The sequence below is a fragment of the Trachemys scripta genome, chromosome 8, assembly GCF_013100865.1.
Source record: "Trachemys scripta elegans isolate TJP31775 chromosome 8, CAS_Tse_1.0, whole genome shotgun sequence".
Classification (NCBI taxonomy): Eukaryota; Metazoa; Chordata; order Testudines; family Emydidae; genus Trachemys; species Trachemys scripta.
Window position 1 is genome coordinate 107,255,451 of NC_048305.1, and position 20,247 is coordinate 107,275,697.

Below are 20,247 nucleotides of genomic sequence, written 5' to 3' on the forward strand. Positions count from 1 at the left end.
CCAGCCCCCTCCCTCGCCCCACGGCGCCCCCTACTGGGGCTGGAGTATCCGACCCCCACCCAGCCCCCTCCCACTCCCCACAGCGCCCCCTGCTGGGACTGGAGTAGTCAGGACTCCCCCAGCCCCTTCCAGTGCTCCTGTCCCTGCAGCGCCCCCTGCTGGGAGAGGCCAGGGCTGGCACAGCCAGGAGCTCCCCCACAGGACTGTGCCCGGTCCCCACTAACTGCTCCCTCCCTTGCTCCCAGCCTCCTTCCTGGAGTCGCGCAGTTGGCGGGGCTTGGAGCAGCAGCTGGGCCAGACGCCCGTGACAAAGGCCGTGCCGGGCCGGAGGGGGATCGCTATCGCCTACGAGGACGAGGCTTCTGGGTGACCCTGACCCTGCAGGACGCCACTGCTGGGAGACGGGCCCTGCGGGGCTCCAGCCTCCTGCCGTGGGTCGCCCTGGGCCCGGGCTGGGCCCGTCTGCAGCTCAGTCCTGGGGCCGACGCGAACAGCTGCCCTCTCCTGCTGGGGCCTGGCATCAGAGCCGGACTCGAGTGCAGGATCCCGGGGCCTGCCGGCGCGGCTCTGCCGGGGACGCTGGCCTGGGTTCAGCTGTGCGTTGGTGAACCCCATGGCGTCCGGGGTGCGACTCGGCGGGGTGGGCGGACACACGGACACACCCACCCCCTGCGGCCCACTCTGCCACCATCCCACATGGCCACCGTGGACAGGGGCCACCTGGGAGTGACCCCCCCCCCCGCCTGCTACCCCAGCTGGCTGCTCCCAGGGGCAAGGGCTGGGCAGGGCCGGGCCTCCATCCTGAGCCTGTGTCCCCGGGGGGCGGGTAGAGGAGCTCGGCGTCCCCCCGGCTCCCCTGGCAGTACTCGCCCACCACTAGCCTGAAGACAGCGAGGCAAAGGCAGCCGTGTCTGGGGGCGGGAGGCAGTGCCCAGGCAATTGGGCTAACGGGACCTTCAGTTAGTCTATTAACCCCTTCCTGCCTTGGGGGGAAACGCGTCTGCCCCATTCCAGGGCGATGGGCTGTGTAGGGCTGCTAGCCCTCCACGAGGCACCAAGAATTAAAGCTTAATTTTCTGAATGCTCGTGTCATATGATGAAACCTCCAGGGACACATTCCCCACACGGGCAACCACAGCTCTGCTCGGGGGCTGTTCCCGGGCCTGGGCGGGGCGGGTCGCACTCGCTGATCACAATGGGCCCTGCTGGCCGCTGGTGCTGCATATTATAGGGCGTGGCACCAGCAGTGCTGGCCCTAACATAAGAGCCAGAGTGGGTCAGACCAATGGTCCATCTAGCCCAGCCTCTTGTCTGCCGACAGTGGCCACTGCCAGGTGCCCCAGAGGGAATGAACCTAACAGATAATGATCAAGTGATCTCTCTCCTGCCATCCATCTCCATCCTCTGACAAACAGAGGCTAGGGACACCATTCCTTACCATCCTGGCTAATAGCCATTGATAGCCCAATCCTCCATGAATTTATCTAGTTCTTTTTTCAACCCTATTATAGTCTTGGCCTTCACCACCTCCTCTGGCAAGGAGTTCCACAAGTTCACTGTGCGTTGTGTGAAGAAATACTTTTGTTTGTGTTAAAGCTGCTGTCTGGAATGAATGAGCCACTCAAACATGAACTCTCACCCTGTGTGATGGGGTGGGGATTTTTTCCTTTGGGACAACTATTGTGTGTGCCTCAGTTTCCCCTAAGAGCTGCATGGTTAACTAGGGCTGGGGAGATTGTTTACACTGCAGAGAGCCGGGTGTGACTAATGCCTAGCCCGGGCCTGGCCCCATGCCATGGAGAGTCCCCAAAGACAACTGCCCAGACGCTGGGTACCTAACGACCAGGGGCCGCCCTCCCTAGAAGGCAGCCCTTTGCGACCAGAGGCCTGAGGAGGAGGCCAGGTGACAGTGGTTCCCTGGGAACAAGAACACAGGCCAAAGGGGGTCAGTGGGGCTGCTGGTGTCAGGGATGCTCCTGGCTGGTCTGCAGAAGGGCTCAGAGGGGAGCGCTGGGCTCCAGGCTGACCCAGAGGGACAGGCTGTGAATTGCTGCTAACCAAGGACGCTGTGTCCAGAAACCCGCCTGCCCTTACCCCGCCGATGGAGTCACCCACCCCCAGGGAATTGGGGGCTCCCTGCGGGGTGCAAGCCAGGGGGACTCGCTGGGGGCAGCTCCCGGCCCTGCTGGAGGGGCTGAGGTTGGTCCCAGGAGGCGGGGAAGCCAAGGGGCTGGCGCCAGCGAGCGTGTGACCCTGAGGGGCAGACAAGCTGTGGGTCCCCCAGGCAGTGCCCTCCCAGGAACCTGCTAAAGTGTCACCACGTGCGCTGCAATGTCAGCACTGCGCAGCCCAACCAGAGGTGTGAGCCTGCCAGGCCCTCTGCACCAGCCACCACCTGGGACTGGGTCAAACTCAAACACATCCCAGGGCAGGATGCCACAGCCCCAGACCCCGAGGCAGATGGCCAGCGGGTGCCCCAAAGAGCTGGGGCTGACAGGAGGAGCCGGCCGGAGATGTACGTACGTGCGTGCATGCGTGCGACTAGAGGGAAGAGCAGGGGCTAGGGGACCCAGGGCTGGAGCAGCCCCCAGCTAGGCTGGGAGGGGCAGGGCAGGGCAATAACGTGTCTCGTGCAAACGACTCTGGCTGGCTGCTCGTTCCATCTGCCCTGCAGCAAGTGCCAGGGGCTGGAGGGAGGGGGCACTGGCCAGGCCAGCAGCCACCTCTGGGGTGGATCATGGCAGCTGGCTGCCCCCTGCAGCACTCACAAGGGGGCGGCCCCATGGTGGGATTGGGCCAGGACAGCAGGGCTGTGACCTCCATCCCGTGATCTGCTGCCCAGCACCATGCTGGGGCCTTGGGGTCAGCGCTGACTCCGCAGGGAGCGGGGCCGGCACAACGGGGCTGACAGGATGGAGCGCGTTTTCCCCAGCCAGGCCAGCAACCTGGGGCTGTTCCCACCCCTCCGCCTGCAGCCCCACCACCCCAGGGTGCAGGAAGCAACAGGCACACCAGCCATCCACCCCCTGCCTTGCCCTGCCCTGGGTGACTGGGAGCCGACCCCCAGCAGGGCTACAGGGGCAGCAGCAAGCCGGGGGCCCGGCTCAGTAGCCACAGGGCCCAGGCCCCTTCTGTCCCACGTTCAGGCTAGGGCCCGGCCGGGGCTGTCCTGGCTGTTCCTGCACCACTCCAGGCCAGGCTTGGGCCCTGCCTGGCAGAGCGGGGTCTGAACACACCCAGGCAGCTGCCCGCTGTGCACCCTGCCTCACCAGACGGCAGTCAGGACTCAGCCTGCTGCACTCCACTGAGCCCCTGCTAAGGACAAGGCCTGAGGCTGCCCCACACCTGGGGGGCACTGGGGAGATGCCCAAAGCAAGGTCCAGCCTTTGCCCCATATCAAAGGAAACCAAGGAGGCTGATGCAACAGCATCACGCAGTGGTAGGCTGAGCCACTGCAGGGGAAATTAAACCTGGCCCACAAGGTCCTGGGCCCGGCTCTGTGCCCTGGGGCAGCCTCGCCCCTGCCCCTTGAGAAACGCACCTGCCCTCCCTGTACCTGTGGCTGGAGAGAAGCCAGCGAGGCTGGGATGAACCAGGCACGGTCCCATGTGACAGCGCAAACTGGCAGCATGTGGGCGCTGTTCCATGGGACTGGCGCACCCCTGAACTGAGCATCCCCAAACCTGCTAAGCACATGAAGGGCTGGGCCCGGCTGCCCAGCTGAGGTTCAGGCTTGGGGGCGAGGCTGGGGGCATGGCCAGCTGGATTGCATTCTCACAGGCCGGGTGAGCCTGCAGCCCTGGGGAGGACATGCCCTGCCCACCCGAGGGCACCCTACAGCGACCTCTCACAGGGCTGAGGCGTAGCTGTGCCCATCAGCTGGGCGCCCCAAGGAGCAGCAGCCCAGGTCCCTGCTTAGAGTGGCCACAGGGCGGTTGTGAAGAGAAGGGCTCTCTGGGAACTGGGCGTCGCTGGTCCCTAGACACACTCCAGCCCTGGCTGCCTACGCTTGGGGGGGCACAGGAGATGCTCCAGCAGCCCTGGCCCCTGTGAGAGCCGCCCCCCACCCCACCAGACGGACAGACAAGTCTTCGCCTGCTCTGCTGCCGGCCGCGTCGGCTAACGCTGAGCCGCAGTCAGATGCAGCGGCTGCTTGCTCCGTTCTCAGGCCAGTACCTGCAACGCAGCCACCAGCTCTCCCGGCCCTGGCCTGGTGCTTTTCCTCGGGCAGCTAGACAGGGGTCCCAAGCCACCACCTCTAGGGCGAAGCCCCTCCACGCAGACACCAGCCTCACGCTGATTCCCCTGGGCTTGTTCAGAGAGCGGCAGGGTAAGGAGCACCAAGCCAAACCCCTGGCAGACAACAGCTCCCAGCACTTGCGTGCTGAGCTCCTCTCCCCTGGGGTTGCAGCCTGAGCACCCCCTGCTGGCCGTGCGCAGAGGGGTACCAAGGCCATATGCTCCAGTGGAGAGGGGAGGCTCTGGGGGGTGCCCCGGCACTGGGCTGAGCAGGACCCAGGCAGAAGAAACACAGCCACAGCGTAGAAATATCCTGACTATAATTAGGTGCAGGGCTCCCCCAAACCATACACACACGGCCAGAGGGCAGGGGCCCTGGTGCGGGACAGTCACCACCATGGACACGCTAGGGGCCGCTTCCTGCAGGGACTCCAGCCCACGGCTGCCCACGGGAAGGGCTGGCACCCAGCCACAGCAAGGGCAGTCACTGTGAGCCTGCAGCCCTGGGGCGTCTGGCCAGCCTCCCCGCCATGTCCTGCAGCCGCTGCTGCCCGCTCCCAGCCCCTGCCGGGGGAGCATGCTGGGGAACGGAGGATGGTAGCTGAGCAGCGTCCGGAGCGGGTTACTTCGAGGTGGAGGGTTATTCTACGAGCCGGATTGCAGCGGGGCAGGGAGGACGGGGGCTGCCGTGCGGGGAAGAGCTGGCCCGGGCGATCCGTCTGCTCTCCCGGTGGGGCTCTCAGTAGTCGGCTGTGTACTCTGTGCCATGCAGGCCCCGGCACAGCAGGGTGAACTCCTTCACCATCTCCTTCACACGCCGCTTGTTCACACGCTCTCTGCTAACACAGACAGGGACACGCGTGAGCCAGACTCTGCTAATACTCACCCATGGCCCACAGCCAGCCTGCTGCCCGTGGGACCAGCGGCACAGCAGAGCAGGCTGGGGCAGCACACAAAACCGGGGGGGCAGGGGCTCCTCTTGTGGGGCTGGCCGGCATGCAGAGCCGGGGGGGGGGGGGGCCGCAGGGGCTCCCCTTGCGGGGTCAGCTGGCGTGCAGAGGCGGGAGGGGGACAGGAGTTGGCCCCTGCGAGGGGCGCCTCCCTTCTGGGATCAGCCTGGGCTGTGAGCTCCTCGGTCAGCCCCACCTGAGGATCTGCTGGCTGAAGGTGTCCTTCTGCTCCGGGCTGACGCGGGCCGAGGGGAAGGCCTCCTGCTGCATGGCCTCCTTCATCCAGACGTTCAAGTAGCTGAAGCAGTGCTTGCTCAGGGCGAAGAGGATCTCTGCAAAGTGATCCATCAGGCTGCGGGAGGCCTGGCCTCCGACGCCCTGTGAAGCACAGACCCTGCTGAGCGCGGGCCAGAGGAGCGCTGGACTGGCAGCGCCAACTAAGGGCCCGATTTTCGGGGCCCCTCCTCCTGGGGGGAGCCCTGGCGTAGCATCACTGAGTGCACCCAGGGCGCACGGAGCTGCCCGGGACAGCGCAGACCCGTCTGCGGGAGTGGGCAGACCCACTGGGCACAGGTCCATGTGGGGAGGACTCAATGCTTGGCCAAGGCTGCTGAGGGGAAGCTACGTTGGCAGGTAAAACGTGCCCCAGGATCTGCCCCCCCCCCCAACTCCTGTAGTGCCCCCAGGGCCCTGCCCCATACCTGTCCCCCTCCTGGGCCCTGCCTCAAACCCTCCCCCGCCTCTCCCCAGGGTCCTGCCCCAAACCCTCCCCCACTCCAGGGCCTGCCCCCTTACCTCCAGCACAGCCTGCAGCAGCAGCTTGCCATTCTCATGCACCACCTGCCCCACAGGGGGGATTTCTCCACACCGAGGCAGCAGCTCCGTCTGCAACAGGACCCGGGGAATTCAGCCCGGCCCGAGACCAGCCCTTCAGGCAGCACCCAAGCAGCGAGCCCGGAGAGCCGCCATTCCCCCACCCCCAGGGCACAGAGCCGTCACTTGCCTGGGAGCCTCCAAGCCCTTCCCCTCTAGCCCCTCCTCCGTAGCGGGGTCACCAAATTTGGAGCAGAACCCAGGGGGGCCCCAGAGCCCAAAGGAGCAGGACGCCCAGTGCCAGCATCCTGCTGGGCCATGGGGGAGGGGCACAGAACAGTGCACGGCAGGGCCTGGCTGGTTACTGCAGCCAACCCCAGGGCACACGGGACCCAGCTAGGTTCACAGCTGCCGCAGGAGGGGAGCCCTGGTTATCTGCGCCTCCTTCAGACCCAGGGACGGGGCCCGTCGGCCTGGGGCCCCCGGGGGCCTGCATGGGAACAGCTCCCCCCAAGCAGACCCCTACAGTAACGCCGGAGTGCAGCCACGCGACCAGCACCAGCCACAACGGGAAGCCACAATACTCACAAAAAAGCCACAGGACGCTTTGACGGTCAGGGCCTCGGGGAACTTCAAGGAGAGGACGCCTGCGGGGCAGAAACCACCAGGGTTAGCAGCCAGAAGAGCCGCCCCTCTCCCGGAGCTCTCCAGGACACCCCGCAGCCTCCCCACGAGGGGGGCGGTTCCCTGTAGGGTCTGGGGCTGGGTCGGGTACTCACCACACTGGAACACCGCTTGGATATCCAGGCTGCTGCACAAGAACAGGTCGGGCTTCCTTTTGAGAGCCTGCGAAGCAGACACAGAGCCACAATAACCCGCTCTGCCGAGCCAGCGCACACAGCGCACCCCAGCTCTCTGCTGCCCCCCCACCGGGCACACACTTACCTGGCGCGGCCAGTCTGCAGAGCAGCTTTCCCACAGCAGAAAGGGGGAAACCCATTTCCCCCAGAAACACCCATCGAGCCCACCCCGGTGCTCCCCTAGGCCCAGCAGCCACGGCTGTTCCGTGCACACGGCTGGCACACGGACGCGGACAGAGCTCCTCTCTTCCCACCGCGCCAGGGCCGAGCAGAGCCGCTCAGCAGGGGGTGGTAGAAGCACTCAGGTACTTATGAAGAGGTTTCCCCCTTGGGGGGCTAACGGAGTTCACCGGGTCAGAGCAAGGGCCCTGCTTCCAGGGCTGACCAGTCACCCCCCTACCCCTTGGTTCTGGGGGCCAGAGATCAATGGGGGGTGGCTGGAGAAGGGGAGGCAGCTCTAGGCTGCTTGGCATCTCCTGAGCAGCAAGCGGCTCTGAAGTGTGAGGAGCTTTGGCCTTCTGCTGCCTGGTGGGCTCAGACATTGCTGTTCAGCCGCCCCCATTGGTGGGAGGGACGCCCTATGCCCTGGCATGCCAGGCCCCCTCCAGCCAGACGGCTTGACGCCCCTCCTCCCCTCGAGACACGGGGCCCTCAGAGAAGAGGCAGGGGATTTCTGCCACCAGTTAAGGGGAAATGTAGGGATTCAAACCGAGCTGCTCCGGCGTGGGCCCAGCGGGAGAAAGCCAAGGAACTCCATGATCCCGGAGCCCTCCCATGGCAGGAGGGACCGGCCGGACAGAGGGGCAGCTTCTCGTGCCATTTCCACAGCCTGCAAGGGAGCCTGGAGGACACGCACTCCGGTGGCCTGGCTAGTGCCCAGTGCGGCCCGCCAGCACCATGGACAGCGCAACAACGGCTCATCCTTCCCAGCCTGGTCACCGCAGCACCGGGGAGAGCAGCTGCAGCTCCCAGTGCCCAGAGAAACCCCCGCCAGCAGACAGGCCCCACGCCCTGTGCGCACAGCCGGAGGGGAGGGGCAAGCTACCAGTGACCAGGAAACCAGCTTCTGCCCCTGCTGGGCCTTTGACCAGCCTCTCGCCGAGCCGTGTGCCCAGCTACTGGGGCAGGCTCAGACCCAGACACCTGCCCGATTCCCATTGCCTGGGATAATGCCAGCCCCTCAGCGTGCTGCAGACTGGCAAGCAGCCCACCACCCGCCATCCCAGCAGACTGCCCCCTGCCCTTCTCACATGCTCTGCAGCACAGCACCAGGCCAGCCATGAGTTGTGCTCCTCGCAAACAAGGTTGTTTCTACGGCTGTGACTGGGGGTCTGACTATGCAGGTGTGTACAGACAAACAGGATGCAGCTCTCCATGCCGGGCAGTGGGAAAGGCTGGGACGGCTACCGTAAAAAATAAAGTCGTTGCCCGGCCCTTCCCCTAGCGCGGCTGTGGTGACTGCACGGGGCTCTCCCCACAGAGCAGCGGGCTGGCTGGCCCGACACCCCTGTGTGACGGGCCAGGCCCGTGTTTGCAGGAACCTGCATGGATGGCATGGCAGTTTTGTGCTCTGGAGCGTGAGGACTGAGATCCCTCATTTCTAGCATAGTGTTGCCGCAGCTGTTCTCATCAAAGGGGACATCAGCCTCTGCTGATGGGCAGCTGTCTGCCTGCATGACCTGCTGCTGTGACTGCACAGGTTACACCTAACCAGCGTTTCACACTGCAAAGACTGACCTCTCGGACACTACAGGAGTCGTCCAGGGACACAGGCCCGAGGAACGAAAGCCATCTACCCGGTCTGCGCGCCCACAGGACAGGTGCTATAAATCAAGCAGCGCGGCCTGCGGCTGGAACTAGCAGATTTCTCTGCACTGGTTTGGGGCAGCTGACTTACCTGCCTCCACCTCAGCCATGTCTCAGTGATGCCAAGGAGGGGAAGCTCGGTGTAACATTTGGATGATCCGTTATATTCCTTCTATCTAGGTGCAATATGCAGGTGTATCCATGCACATCCCGTGCACGACCCAGGGAGGGATTCGCACCACACACTCGAAGCAGGAGACCCTTACTGGGTTTGTTCTAGAGCGAGGAGTAGATTTCACATGCGCTGAGGCCTGTGCCGGCCTCCCCCAGCCAGCGAGCTCTGTGGGACCCCTCCGTTCAGGCAGGAATATGCACACGCTCCACGCACCAGCCCTGCTCGGGTACGGCCACACCGGAATAAAAGACCCACGGCAGGCCCACATCAGCTGACTCAGGCTCACGCTGCGGGGCTAAAAATTGCTGTGTAGACGTTTGGGCTCAGGCTGGACCTCCTCCCACTTTGTGGGGTCTCAGAACCCAGGTTCCAGCCTGCGTCCGACCATCTACACAGCCATTGTTCAGCTCCACAGCCTGATCCCAAGACAGCTGTACCCAGGTCCGGTGTGGAGTTGTGTGCAGACGTATCCTTCGGGCCATGCTGGCGCCCAAAGTCCCAGAGAACAGCCAGGGCACATAGGGCCGCTCTGGAAGGGTGCAGGTCACCCCACAGCAAGGCCCAGGAAGGGAGCGGAGCAGCAAAACAGAGGAGGAAGGCAGGCAGGTTGCAGCCAGAGGCCTGGGGAGTGGCCATAGGAGGCTCTGTCCTCCTTGGAGCAAAGCTGATGGGAGCGAGCCAAGTCCAGGAAAGGGCTCTGGGGCACTTTGCACAGAGAACAGATCCCTGGACACGCTGCCCCTTAGTGCAGTGGGCACAGGCCTGGCCTGTCAGACAAGGCAGAGCTGTTTCCTTTGGAGGACGGGGTAGGGCACAAGGAGGGAGCAGCCAGTTCTTGATGGGCAAGGCCGGTGGGAGCTGGGGAGCTGAGCTGGGCAGGGCCCCCTGCTCAGAGGTAGCTCCTCCATGGGCAGAGATGGAGGAGAAGCGTTTCTAGGAGGCTCACAGGAGCCATGGTGAGAACACAAGGGGCCAACCCGAAACTCCACTTCTCGACAGGCCCTTGCAAGCGGGCCTGAGACGGGAGCAGCTGCCCAGATGGTCTCTGTAGCTGAGCTCCAAGGCAGCAGCGGTTCCTACAGAGACTCGTAGCTGGGCCCCCTACTAAACCCAGCTTAGGGGAATCCCCACACCCATAAGGACGAAGGCTTTGAGTCTCATGCCATGGAAAGGGCGCCCAGGCTGCCGATGGCTTGTGTGAAATGGGATCAGCTGAGAGATGGGAGCAGCCAGCCAACCTCCAGCCCGTTAAGTTCAGCAGCTCCACCTCTACTGCAGCAGCGCTCCTGCCATAGGGGAGTCTCCGCAGACAGAGGCCTTGGCCCAGCGGGGAAGGCAATGAGAGTTACCCCACTCAGTATGCTCTGATCTACCTGGGAAAGGTCTGCCCATGCCCCAGCCACTGGAAGGGGAAGGTGTGTGCCCGCCACGGCTGGAGGACACACTGGGAGCGGCTTGCTGAGCTGGGACGGAGGCCCCATGTGAAGCAGCACTGCCGAGGGTTGCAGGATTCAGCTGAGCGAAGGGCTATTCTGCTCATCCCATCGGCCTAGTTCCAGCTTCCCACGGACACAGGGGGCCAGCCTGGTCCGATGGGCCTGCTCTACTTGGGCTGAGAGGTGGAGAGCCTGGGTCCCGAGCAAGAAACTCTTGGGGCTGCCCAGGCAGTAAGAGGCACCTGCTGCCCAACTGCGACACCCTGTTTGAATCGAGAGTGGTGGAAAAAGTGCCGAGGAGCTGGGCTCTCTGCTCCGAGCCTGGGCACGTGGACTCTCGCCGGGAGCTCAGGCCCCAGTCCTGCCCCCTTTGGGCAGGCTGGCATCCGCTGGGATTCTGGGTGAGGCTTCCTGGAAGTCACATGACTCCCCAGCAGCCCCATTCCAGAGACTGACGGACTAGGGTGGAGAGCACCACCAGGCCAGAGAGGAGGAAGGCCTGAAGCACAGTCCCGAGCCCCTGGCCTGCTAGGCCTGGAACATGCCTGGGGCCTCGGAGGCCCTGCTGAATGGAAGGAAGGGCTCTGCTGCACCAGGAACCGAGCCCCCAGGCAGCTCAACGCTTGGGAAGGAGCCAGAGTGCGCTTCTTCCTGCTGCTGACAGACGCCAGTGACAGAGCCAGTGGGAATGAGGGCTGCCTAGATAATGAAAAACACGGCCTCTCCTCCTCCTCCAGGCTCGGGGCTAAGATGAGAGGTGAGTCGGATCTGTGTCCCACAGGGCCAGCGTCATGCAAGGGAGGCAGGGAGGCCCCATGCTGGTGTTGGAGCAACTGCTCCTGCGTGCACTGCTGGGTCTGAGCAGGAGGCAGAGCCCTCAGCCAGAAACCCAAACTTTCTGGGTGGCTTCAGGCCCGAGGCATCCACATTGGTCTGGAGGCACAAGTGCTTCTGGACCTTATAAAGCACACGGCAGACATGGGCAGTGGCTTGCTCAGCTCGGGAGGAGACACCAATCCCAGGCAAAAGAATAGAAAAGCAGGCCTGGGTTCAGTGGATAAAGAATGGTGATGTACTCAATGCCAGCCAGCATGGCTTTATGGACAGCAGGTTCTGCTACACAAAGCATCATCTCGGCAAAGAACGAAATGCAAGTCCGGCTGGTAAAGGTGAGTGCACGGATAGAATATTTTGACTTTTGTAGATGTTTGGAATTAAATTCGGATTAAAAACTAGCACTACACCCCTTCAAGAAAGCCCCTGATAAATGGGTTAAGAACTGGCTAACTTCTTTCTCCTCCCCAATACCCTAAAGATCCATGTTCTAGAAACAGTGCGGTTAATATGCGGGAACCCAAGATTTCAGGAATCTGTTGCTCTCTCACTTCTGGTGTGTAGTGTTTTTAGAGGCTGGCACCTAGAATGTTTGGGTTAGTATAAGAAAGTGAAATATATTATAGAGATATATAGATATCTCTCTCTCTCTCTCTGGAGAGAGAGAGTTATAAATAAATGACTGCTAGGAGGCGGGCCTGGGCGACAGGGGATGGATCACTGGATAACTGCCCTGTTCTGTTCATTCCCTCGGAGGCACCAGCCCCTGTCGGAAGACAGGATATTGGGCTATCTGGACCACTGGTCTGATCCAGTCTGGCCGTTCTCATGTTCTTAAAGAAAGGAATTGTCTGGCTCACAGATCTTATCGAGTGGGGTGTTTCTAGTGGGGTCCCCCAGGGACTGGCTCAAGGCCTGACACCACCGTCAGTGGCCTGGAAGTAAACACAGAATCACTGCTGAGCAGATCTGTGGGTGGCACGAAGTCTGACAGCACGTTAAGTAATGAGGACAGGACAACAAGGAGTCTGGTGGCACCTTAAAGACTAACAGATTTATTTGGGCATAACCTTTCGTGGGTAAAAACCTCACTTCTTCGGAGGCATAGAGTGAAAGTTACAGATGCAGGCATTATATACTGACACATTGAGAGCAGGGAGTTACTTCGCAAGTGGAGAACCAGTGTTGACAGGGCCAATTCAATCAGGGTGGATGTAGTCCACTCCCAATAATAGATGAGGAGGTGTCAATTCCAGGAGAGGAAAAGCTGCTTCTGTAATGAGTCAGCCACTCCCAGTCCCTATTCAAGCCCAGATTAATGGTGTTAAATTTGCAAATGAATTTTAGTTCTGCTGTTTCTCTTTGAAGTCTGTTTCTGAAGTTTTTTTGTTCAATGATAGTGACTTTTAAATCTGTAATAGAATGACCAGGGAGATTGAAGTGTTCACTTACTGGCTTATGTATGTTACCATTCCTGATGTCCGATTTGTGTCCATTTATTCTCTTGTGGAGGGACTGTCCGGTTTGGCCAATGTACATGGCAGAGGGGCATTGCTGGCACATGATGGCATATATAACATTAGTGGATGTGAAGGTGAATGAGCCCTTGATGGTGTGGCTGATGTGGTTGGGTCCTCTGATGGTGTCGCCAGAGTAGATATGGGGACAGAGTAGGCAACGAGGTTTGCTACAGAGATTGGTTCCTGGGTTGGTGTTTCTGTGGTGTGTGTGGTGTGTAGTTGCTGGTGAGTATTTGCTTCAGGCTGGGGGGTTGTCTGTAAGCGAGGACTGGCTGCCTCCCAAGGTCTTTGAGAGTGGGGATCATTTTCCAGGATAGGTTGTAGATCGTGGATAATGCGCTGGAGAGGTTTCAGCTGGGGGCTGTATGTGATGGCCAGTGGTGTTCTGTTATTGTCCTTGTTGGGCCTGTCCTGTAGTAGGTGATTTCTGGGTACCCGTCTTGCTCTGTCAATGCCTGCATCTGTAACTTTCACTCCATGCATCCGAAGAAGTGAGGTTTTTGCCCACGAAAGCTTATGCCCAAATAAATCTGTTAGTCTTCAAGGTGCCACCAGACTCCTTGTTGTTTTTGTAGATACAGACGAACACGGCTCCCCCTGAGACTTGAGGACAGGACAGTCATATGGAGCAAACCGGATGGCTTGGCAAGCTGAGCCCAGGGACCCAAACTGCTTTAATGCAGCCGACTGCAAAGTCATCCACCTGAGACCAAGGAATGCCAGCCACCCCTGCAGCCTGCGGCTGTACCCTGGAAAAAGGATCCAGTGGTCATAGCGGACAAGCCACTCCCAGTGCCCTGCTGTGCACAGAGGGATAAAGCCGCAGAAGAGCAGGGAGTGGGAGGAGAGCGGGGACTGCAGCTCTGTATGCAGCATTGGCACGACTCACATTGGCACACTGGGGGCCACATTTTAAAAAGGATGTGGAAAAACTGAAAAGGGTGCAGGAAAGAGACCCTTTGTTTGGAGGGCTGGAGGAAATGCCTGACAGTGAGAGATTTAAAGAGCTCGGTCTGTTCAGTTTATCCAAACAAAGGCCGAGAGTTGACCTGACAACTATCTGCAGGTACCTTCCTGGGGAGAAAATCCCAGGTACTGAAGGGCTCCTGAACCGAGCAGAGAAAGGCCGGCCAAGGACCCAGGGCTGGAAGCTGAAGCCAGACAAATTCAATCAGAGATCAGGCCAGGTTTTGAATGGGGAAGGTGACCAAAGCGCCAGGGCAGGGGTGGATTCTCCATCCGAAATCTGCTGCACTCGGATGTGGTGAGTGAGGCCGTCCAGGCCCACGGCAGACCACTCCTGGAAGCAGAGTCCTCGGGAGGAGGAGATTTTGCCTTCCTCTGCACAAGGCAATTCCTCGCAGTCCTGGGTTTGGGCATGTGGAGAGCTGCCTTGGCCTTCTGTCTAGAGAAAGAGGCGGCCAGAGAAGAGGTGGCAGCTACAGCAAGCCAGAAGGGCTTGGGAGACTGCATTAAAACAGGTGGCCTTCAGCCACAACGTGTGGTGGAGAAACGCTGTGCCCCAAGCCCCACGAGAGGCTGCAGTCCCAGAGGGGGCTGCAAGAGAGGGGCGAGGAAAGGCAGGGGGATGACGAGCATCCAACAGATACTGAGGCAGAGGCTGGCTTTGGGAGGGATAGGGTGCAGTCGCTGCATCTCCCACCTGACCCTAACAGCCACCCCTGGTGTGGAGTCCTTCCCTCCACTGACAGAGATGCTGGGGTAGGCAGGAGAGAGCAGGTGTTCCCAGTAGAAACAGACACCATGCCAGCTGCCAGCAGTGCTCCTGGGGGCAGGAAGGCTGGGAGCGTGGGCATCCATCAGGTTCTGGCAGGGCTGGGGCAATGCCTAGAGAAAGGTGCTTATTCCAGCCTTAGGAGGCCAGCAGGTGTGGCATTATCCAGGATGGGCAGAGGGCACTGCATGAGCATCAAAGGACGGCATAGCCAGGCCGCGCCTTTGCTGCATCCCGGCACAGAGGAGGGGTCACCGCGGCTTGGGAGGGCTCGGAGGAGACCCAATATTTTCAAGACACCGCAATTGTCTCATGACTCTTATGGTTTCAATGGGAAGCAACCAGCCCCTGGGAAGTCCCTCTAATGGCAGGTGGGTAGAACTAGGCTGGGGTCAGAAGGGTGAGTTTCAAAACACCACATTTATGTATTGGTTTTCATTACACCAGTGTCAGGCAAAGCGAGTCTGTGAAATGCAAGATAATTCACCGCCCACTCCCTTGCCGGCTCCACCCACTAGAGGGGGCAGCCAGACAATCTACAGGGGAAAGCCAGGGTGGGCAGGAAGTTGGCAGGGAACTGGTAGCCGGGAATGCTAGGAAGAGCGCAGGAGGGCTGCCAGGACGGCCCCTGTACTAACTGCCCCGTTCCAGCACCAGCCAGTTCTGCACTTGAAAGAACTGGGCACATTTCATAGGCAGAAGGGTGCTGGCCGAAGTTCTAGCACCGAGACCCCCACCCCACACTCCCCTCCATGCTGCACTCGAGATCCCAGACACTCAGCTGTGCCCAGGCCCTGGCTGCCCAGTGCTCTTGCTGGCTGCAGGGCTCAGCAGCTAGGGCAGGGGCTGGGAGGAGGCGCACAGTTGGAAAACAAGAGCCCCGTGGTGACTGGGCTGGTCTTGGTCTATGCTAGAGAGTGCAGGAGGGAGCGGAGCCCAGTTAGGAGCAGCGCAGGACAGACGTACCTGTATCTACAGCCCACTGCAGTGTGTGCTCCAGCCACGCGGGTTTGTGGGGCCCAGACACATGCGCTGGTGCATCACTGTGCAGGCAGACAGAGCACCTGTAAGAACATCAGACTGGAGGAAGAAGCTGGTGCCAGCATTCCCCACAGAAGGCAGGTCCCAGGCACCATGCACTGGAGCCTGGGGGTCGTGACTCGCTGACCGGCCTGGTTCCCCTGGAGCAGCAGCACGTGCAGTCTCGATCCGCTCCCAATGGGGGACATGGCCACAGCGAGTGAGCCAGCCAGACTGGACCCACACACGACTCGGGTTCATCGCAACTGCGTCCAGCTCAACCCCACCCCACCGACTGCCTGGGCCAGCCCATGGCCACCATGTCTGTAGGGCCCTGGGGCTGGGATCCAGCCAACCCAGTTGGGAGGCTGCTCCACCCGTCAGTTCAGAGAGGCACCGGCACGGCTCCTGGCAGTGCAGGCACACATCAAAGGCCTGGCCATTTGGTTACCGAGGAGAGCAGCATGTCAGCTCCTTGAGGGGGTTCCTTCAAACCCACCACGATGGCGAGGCCCAGGCCAATTCCAGGCCCTGGTGAGGGGTCCCCCTGTCCTGGGAAGCTGGAGCTGCACACAGCATTGTGCCCGGAGGCTGCCCCCCTCCGGCTGAGGGTGTTAGACGTTCTCTTGGGAAGCTGGCGCCAGCATCCTGGGTCTCCCCCGACAGGTATATATACACACCAGCCTAACATCTCTGCGCAGCCCTGTGCTCCAGCCCCTCCAAACCATGGGCGTTCTGACAGCTGGGCTGGTTGGACAGTGCCCCTTGTGACGGCAGCCAGCGCGGCCTCTGGCGAAGCACACTCCAGGCGTGGTGGCCTTTCACACTGCCACGCCGGCAGAGCCAACAGAGCGGAGCGCTCAAAGCCCTGCGCAGCCTGCCACCCTCAGCTCGAGACTCAGCAGCCAAGAGAAAGGCACCGAGCCCAGACGTGTGAAGTGGGGTGGCCAGCGCATGTTGTGTCAGAGACCTGCAGACACCAACTCTGCCGTCCCTGGGACAGGCAGCCCCGTCTCCTCCCGTGCCAAAGAGCCAGGCAGCATCTCCCCGTGGGGCTTCAGGGCCTGCCCTCAGAAACTGCATTTCTAGCACCACCCTGCTGGGCTCGAGACTCAGCCTCCCCGAGCCGGTGCCCCAGGACTGCTCCTCGTGAGAGCAGGCTGCGGGGGGGCGGCACAGAACAGGTGCAGGGCTCTCCCCGAGCCGGACGCCAGCCTCCAGCAGCGGGGGCCCTGCCCAGGCGGCACAAGCGGCTCCCTGGACCCACGGGGCAGACAGGCTGACGCCCAGCTGCCACCACAGACATCTTGCTCCCATCACCAGTTGGCTCCAGATCGAACCCCAGATGCTGCTCCCCCTGCAGGCTTGGAGGGAGACTGCCTTGCTAAAGGGCAGTTTGGGGCCACGCTGCGATGGCTGGGTGCGCTGCCCCCAACGGCAAGGGAGCTCTGTCCCCCATGAGAGAGCCATCTAGCTAGGCTGGTCTCGGCGCCACCTGGACCTCCCACCTGGCAGAGAGGCAGCTGGAGGAGTGGAAAACGCTATAGTTTTCTTTAGAACAAGTCTGAGCTCGGAGCAGCATGCGGTATCCCGTCCCGGCTCCGGCCGCCCTCTCCTCCCCCCAGCATTTCACCCGGAGGCAGCAGCTCCGAGGCTCCTGCAGAGCAGGGCACTGCCCAGGGATGGCGCAAACCCAGAACTAAAGGAGAATGTTTTGTTTTCAACTTCCACGGAAACAGATGGAGAAACTCGATATTCAACTAAAAGGAAAAAAACGTTGTCAACAGAAAGCTAAAAATAGGTTTAAATTGAATTAAATAAGAGAAAGAGAGAGAACAGAAAGTGAATGAATAAGAAACTAAAACACACCTGTGCCAGGAGTTGCATAAATGAATCAACAATATCAGGATGATCCCTGGGCCCTAAAAATATAATAAAGATGTAACTTAAGAGAAAATCATACAAACAGCAACTCAACATCATATAGTTATGTGATACAGAAAGAATTTACAAGTGAAAACAGGAGTGTGGGGGGACGGGGGAGGAGTGCGAGGGGGGAGGAGGGGGGGACATGAGCAGCTTGAAGCAAGTTAAAGAAACAAAACATACAAAAATCATGAAACTGGAGAACCCAAGAACAAAAAGAAACCGCAAAGGAAAGGGTCCGAAGCCCCCGGGACTGCGGCCAAGCGCCCAGGAGCTCTTCATGTCTCGGAGAGGAAGAGGAGCGGGAGGACAAGCCGGGGGGTGAGCTGGGCACCAGCTCCATGAGGACAGTTAGAGCGTTTGCACTGGGGGACTGAACGGGCATCTGCAAAACCATTTGGTCCTGAAAAGTAACTACAAATAAATGACAAACCTCAGCAAATGCTCAACTGGCCAGGAGGGGGCTCAGGCTCCCGCGTCCAAGTCACCGGAGCCTCCGGCACAGCCCCCCTCCCCGGCCCTGCTCCCCAGGCGCTCGGCTGGCTTTGCGATCCACGCTGCGTGCAGGAACCCGAGAGCCGGCTCCCCGCGTCCCTTCCGTGCTAGCGCTCACAGCTTCGAGAACTCCACGGCACGGCCACCTGGCCTCTGATTCTACACAAGCTTCTCTCAGCTAACGCAGGTTAGGCAGTCAGTCCAGCTCCCTGGCAGGCACGGCCAGCACGCACACACAATCCACTTGCTTGGCTCAGGGCTGTTTGCCACAGAACAGGGTCCCCGGCTTCTGAAGGGGGTGAAGCCCCCATGGGCAGGGGCGCTGGGCTGCACTCGGGCAGGCAGTCTCCCCTGGTGCTGGTTCTTGCTCATTTCCCAGCCCTTTGAAATGAGTGAGGCTCTCTACCCCCAGCTCCTCAGAGCCGGGACCATCGCTGCCCTGGGGTGTGCTGTGCCCACTGGGACCTGGGCCAAGAGCCCCCCACACCTAAGGCTGCTCCCGCTGACATTGACAGAGTTCTGCACAGACTTCCAGGGGAGCAGGCCCAGTCGTTTGCCAGAGACCCAGAACTATATCATTAGCACAGGCCCCTCACCCCAGCAAGCCCCCGAGGGCTCGGGGCACACCACGCCAGGGAGGGCCCTTGCCTCGCCCCAGTGCAGGGCTGGCTGCATGTCCCCAAACCTGCTCGGGGGCAGCGCACAGCACAGCCGACGTAGTCGGAGAGGCCAGGGGCCCCGTGTACCCGGCTCCACCAGTGGCAGAAAGCGGAGAGGGCTGGCTCCAGAGCTCCCAGCTCCACCACACACCAGGGGAACAGAGCTCCTGAGAGCTCAGCACGGAGCTGGGTCAGGGGCGACCCTGCCCCCAAGGAATCCAGGCTCTGGGGTCGGCCCATGGAAGGGGAGCAGGAGCTTTGAAGAGGGCTGTCCCTGTCTGCTCCTACACCTGCTGGGTGCCGGGGTGACTAGACCGCCACTGGCCCGTGAGAAGAACCCCGATACCAGCTTTACAAAACCCTTCAGTGCCAGCCAGCGCTACACGTTCCACGAGAGCAGCGCAGGCCCGGCTGGAACTGCCAGCGAGGCCGCTCCCCACTGCAGGGCACCGCCAACCCTGGACTGAGGCCCTGCTTTCCTGCAACGTGCTCTCAGCGGCTTGCGTGGGGCTGGGCTGTGAGCTGAACTCACAGTTCTGTGCTGGGGGGAGGAGACGCCTGTCACTTCCACTGGGCCGGAGGGGAAGAGACCCGCCTCCCAGGAGCAGAGGGGGCCCTGTGAGCTTGGCTAGGAGTGAAAATGGCCATTCCCCATGCACGTAACAGGCTGACCAGGCCCCCAGCAGGAGGGAGAGCTTGTACACGTACCTTGCTGGAAGAGGGTGAGCGTGACGGAGGTGACGAGCAGGAAGAGGGCTTTGATGGGAGGGAAGTGGGCAGGTTCGTGAGCAAAGATGTGAACCAGCTGGAAGAGAGAGAGGGATGGAAGCTATGGGTGGCCCGTGACCCACCCAGGGCTGCAGGGCGTCTAGACAGAGCTGCGAGCCCAGCTGCAGGCCTCACTTCGTCCCAGCGGCAGGTGCTCTAGCCCAGCACACAAAGTGATGCCCGGCCTGCTTCCAGGCTGGACGGGCAGAGAGACCCCTGCCCTTCCCCGCTTACAGGGTGCTGGAGGCCAAGGGAGCAGCTGTCAGGTCACCTCGACAACACAGCTTGCTCTCTGAAGTCGGGGGATCAGCTCCCAGCAGCAGGGCTGGATCGGGAGGCCTGTGTGGGATGCCCTCGCGCAGCAGGAGCAAGGGAGGCAACTGGAGAGAAAAGAACAGGCCACGCCAACAACAGCAGCAAGTGGAGTTGTGGCCCCAGCTCTGAAATCCCAGCGCCTGGCACACGCTGGGGGCCCTGCAGCACCAACACTTACCTGCCGAGTGAGGTCCAGCGCAGATGCCTGGGGAATGGTGCTGTACATCTGACCCAGCATCTCACACAGCTGGGGAACCATGGGGGCAAAGTCGTCGAGCAGGGTCTTCACAGACTTCTCAAAGATGGCGCAGACGGACTGCAGAGACAGGAGGGGCCTCGTGCGTCACACTTCAAAGCATGCACCCAGCACCGCGCAGGACAGAGCTGGCTCGGGGGGGGTGGGGGGGAGGGAAGGGAGCCGGCATTACGGGCTCAGAGACCAGCCAGACCGAGAAGCATGCTGCATTGTGCAGATTAACGTCACTGGCAATGCACCTCCCTCCCGCCACCCACTATCCCAGCCCTGGGCTCCCCCAGCTCTGCCTGTGCCCCTCACTCCCGACGTGCAGCCCCTGCTAGCCCAGCCCTGGGCTCCCCCACCCACAGCTCTGCCGGTGCCCCTCACTCCCAACCCGCAGCCCCCTGCTACCCCAGCCCTGGGCTCCCCCCCAGCTCTGCTGGTGCCCCTCACTCCCG

At 61.3% G+C, this 20,247-nt stretch overlaps 1 protein-coding gene across 1 annotated transcript in view; it reads right to left on the reverse strand.

Moving 5' to 3' along the window:
- Nucleotides 1-4,541: 4,541 nt before the first annotated feature.
- The window catches only part of IPO13 (importin 13), a 46,941-nt gene continuing 31,235 nt past the window's right edge, over nt 4,542-20,247 (reverse strand). Inside the window, exons 12-19 of the mRNA XM_034779183.1 lie at nt 19,730-19,867; nt 19,177-19,273; nt 17,258-17,310; nt 6,782-6,848; nt 6,591-6,649; nt 5,985-6,074; nt 5,386-5,567; nt 4,542-5,075 (exon numbers count right to left, since the gene is read on the reverse strand). Coding sequence (XP_034635074.1) covers nt 4,979-5,075; nt 5,386-5,567; nt 5,985-6,074; nt 6,591-6,649; nt 6,782-6,848; nt 17,258-17,310; nt 19,177-19,273; nt 19,730-19,867 — 783 coding nt within the window. The 3' untranslated portion in view covers nt 4,542-4,978. The remainder of the gene's footprint in view (nt 5,076-5,385; nt 5,568-5,984; nt 6,075-6,590; nt 6,650-6,781; nt 6,849-17,257; nt 17,311-19,176; nt 19,274-19,729; nt 19,868-20,247) is intronic.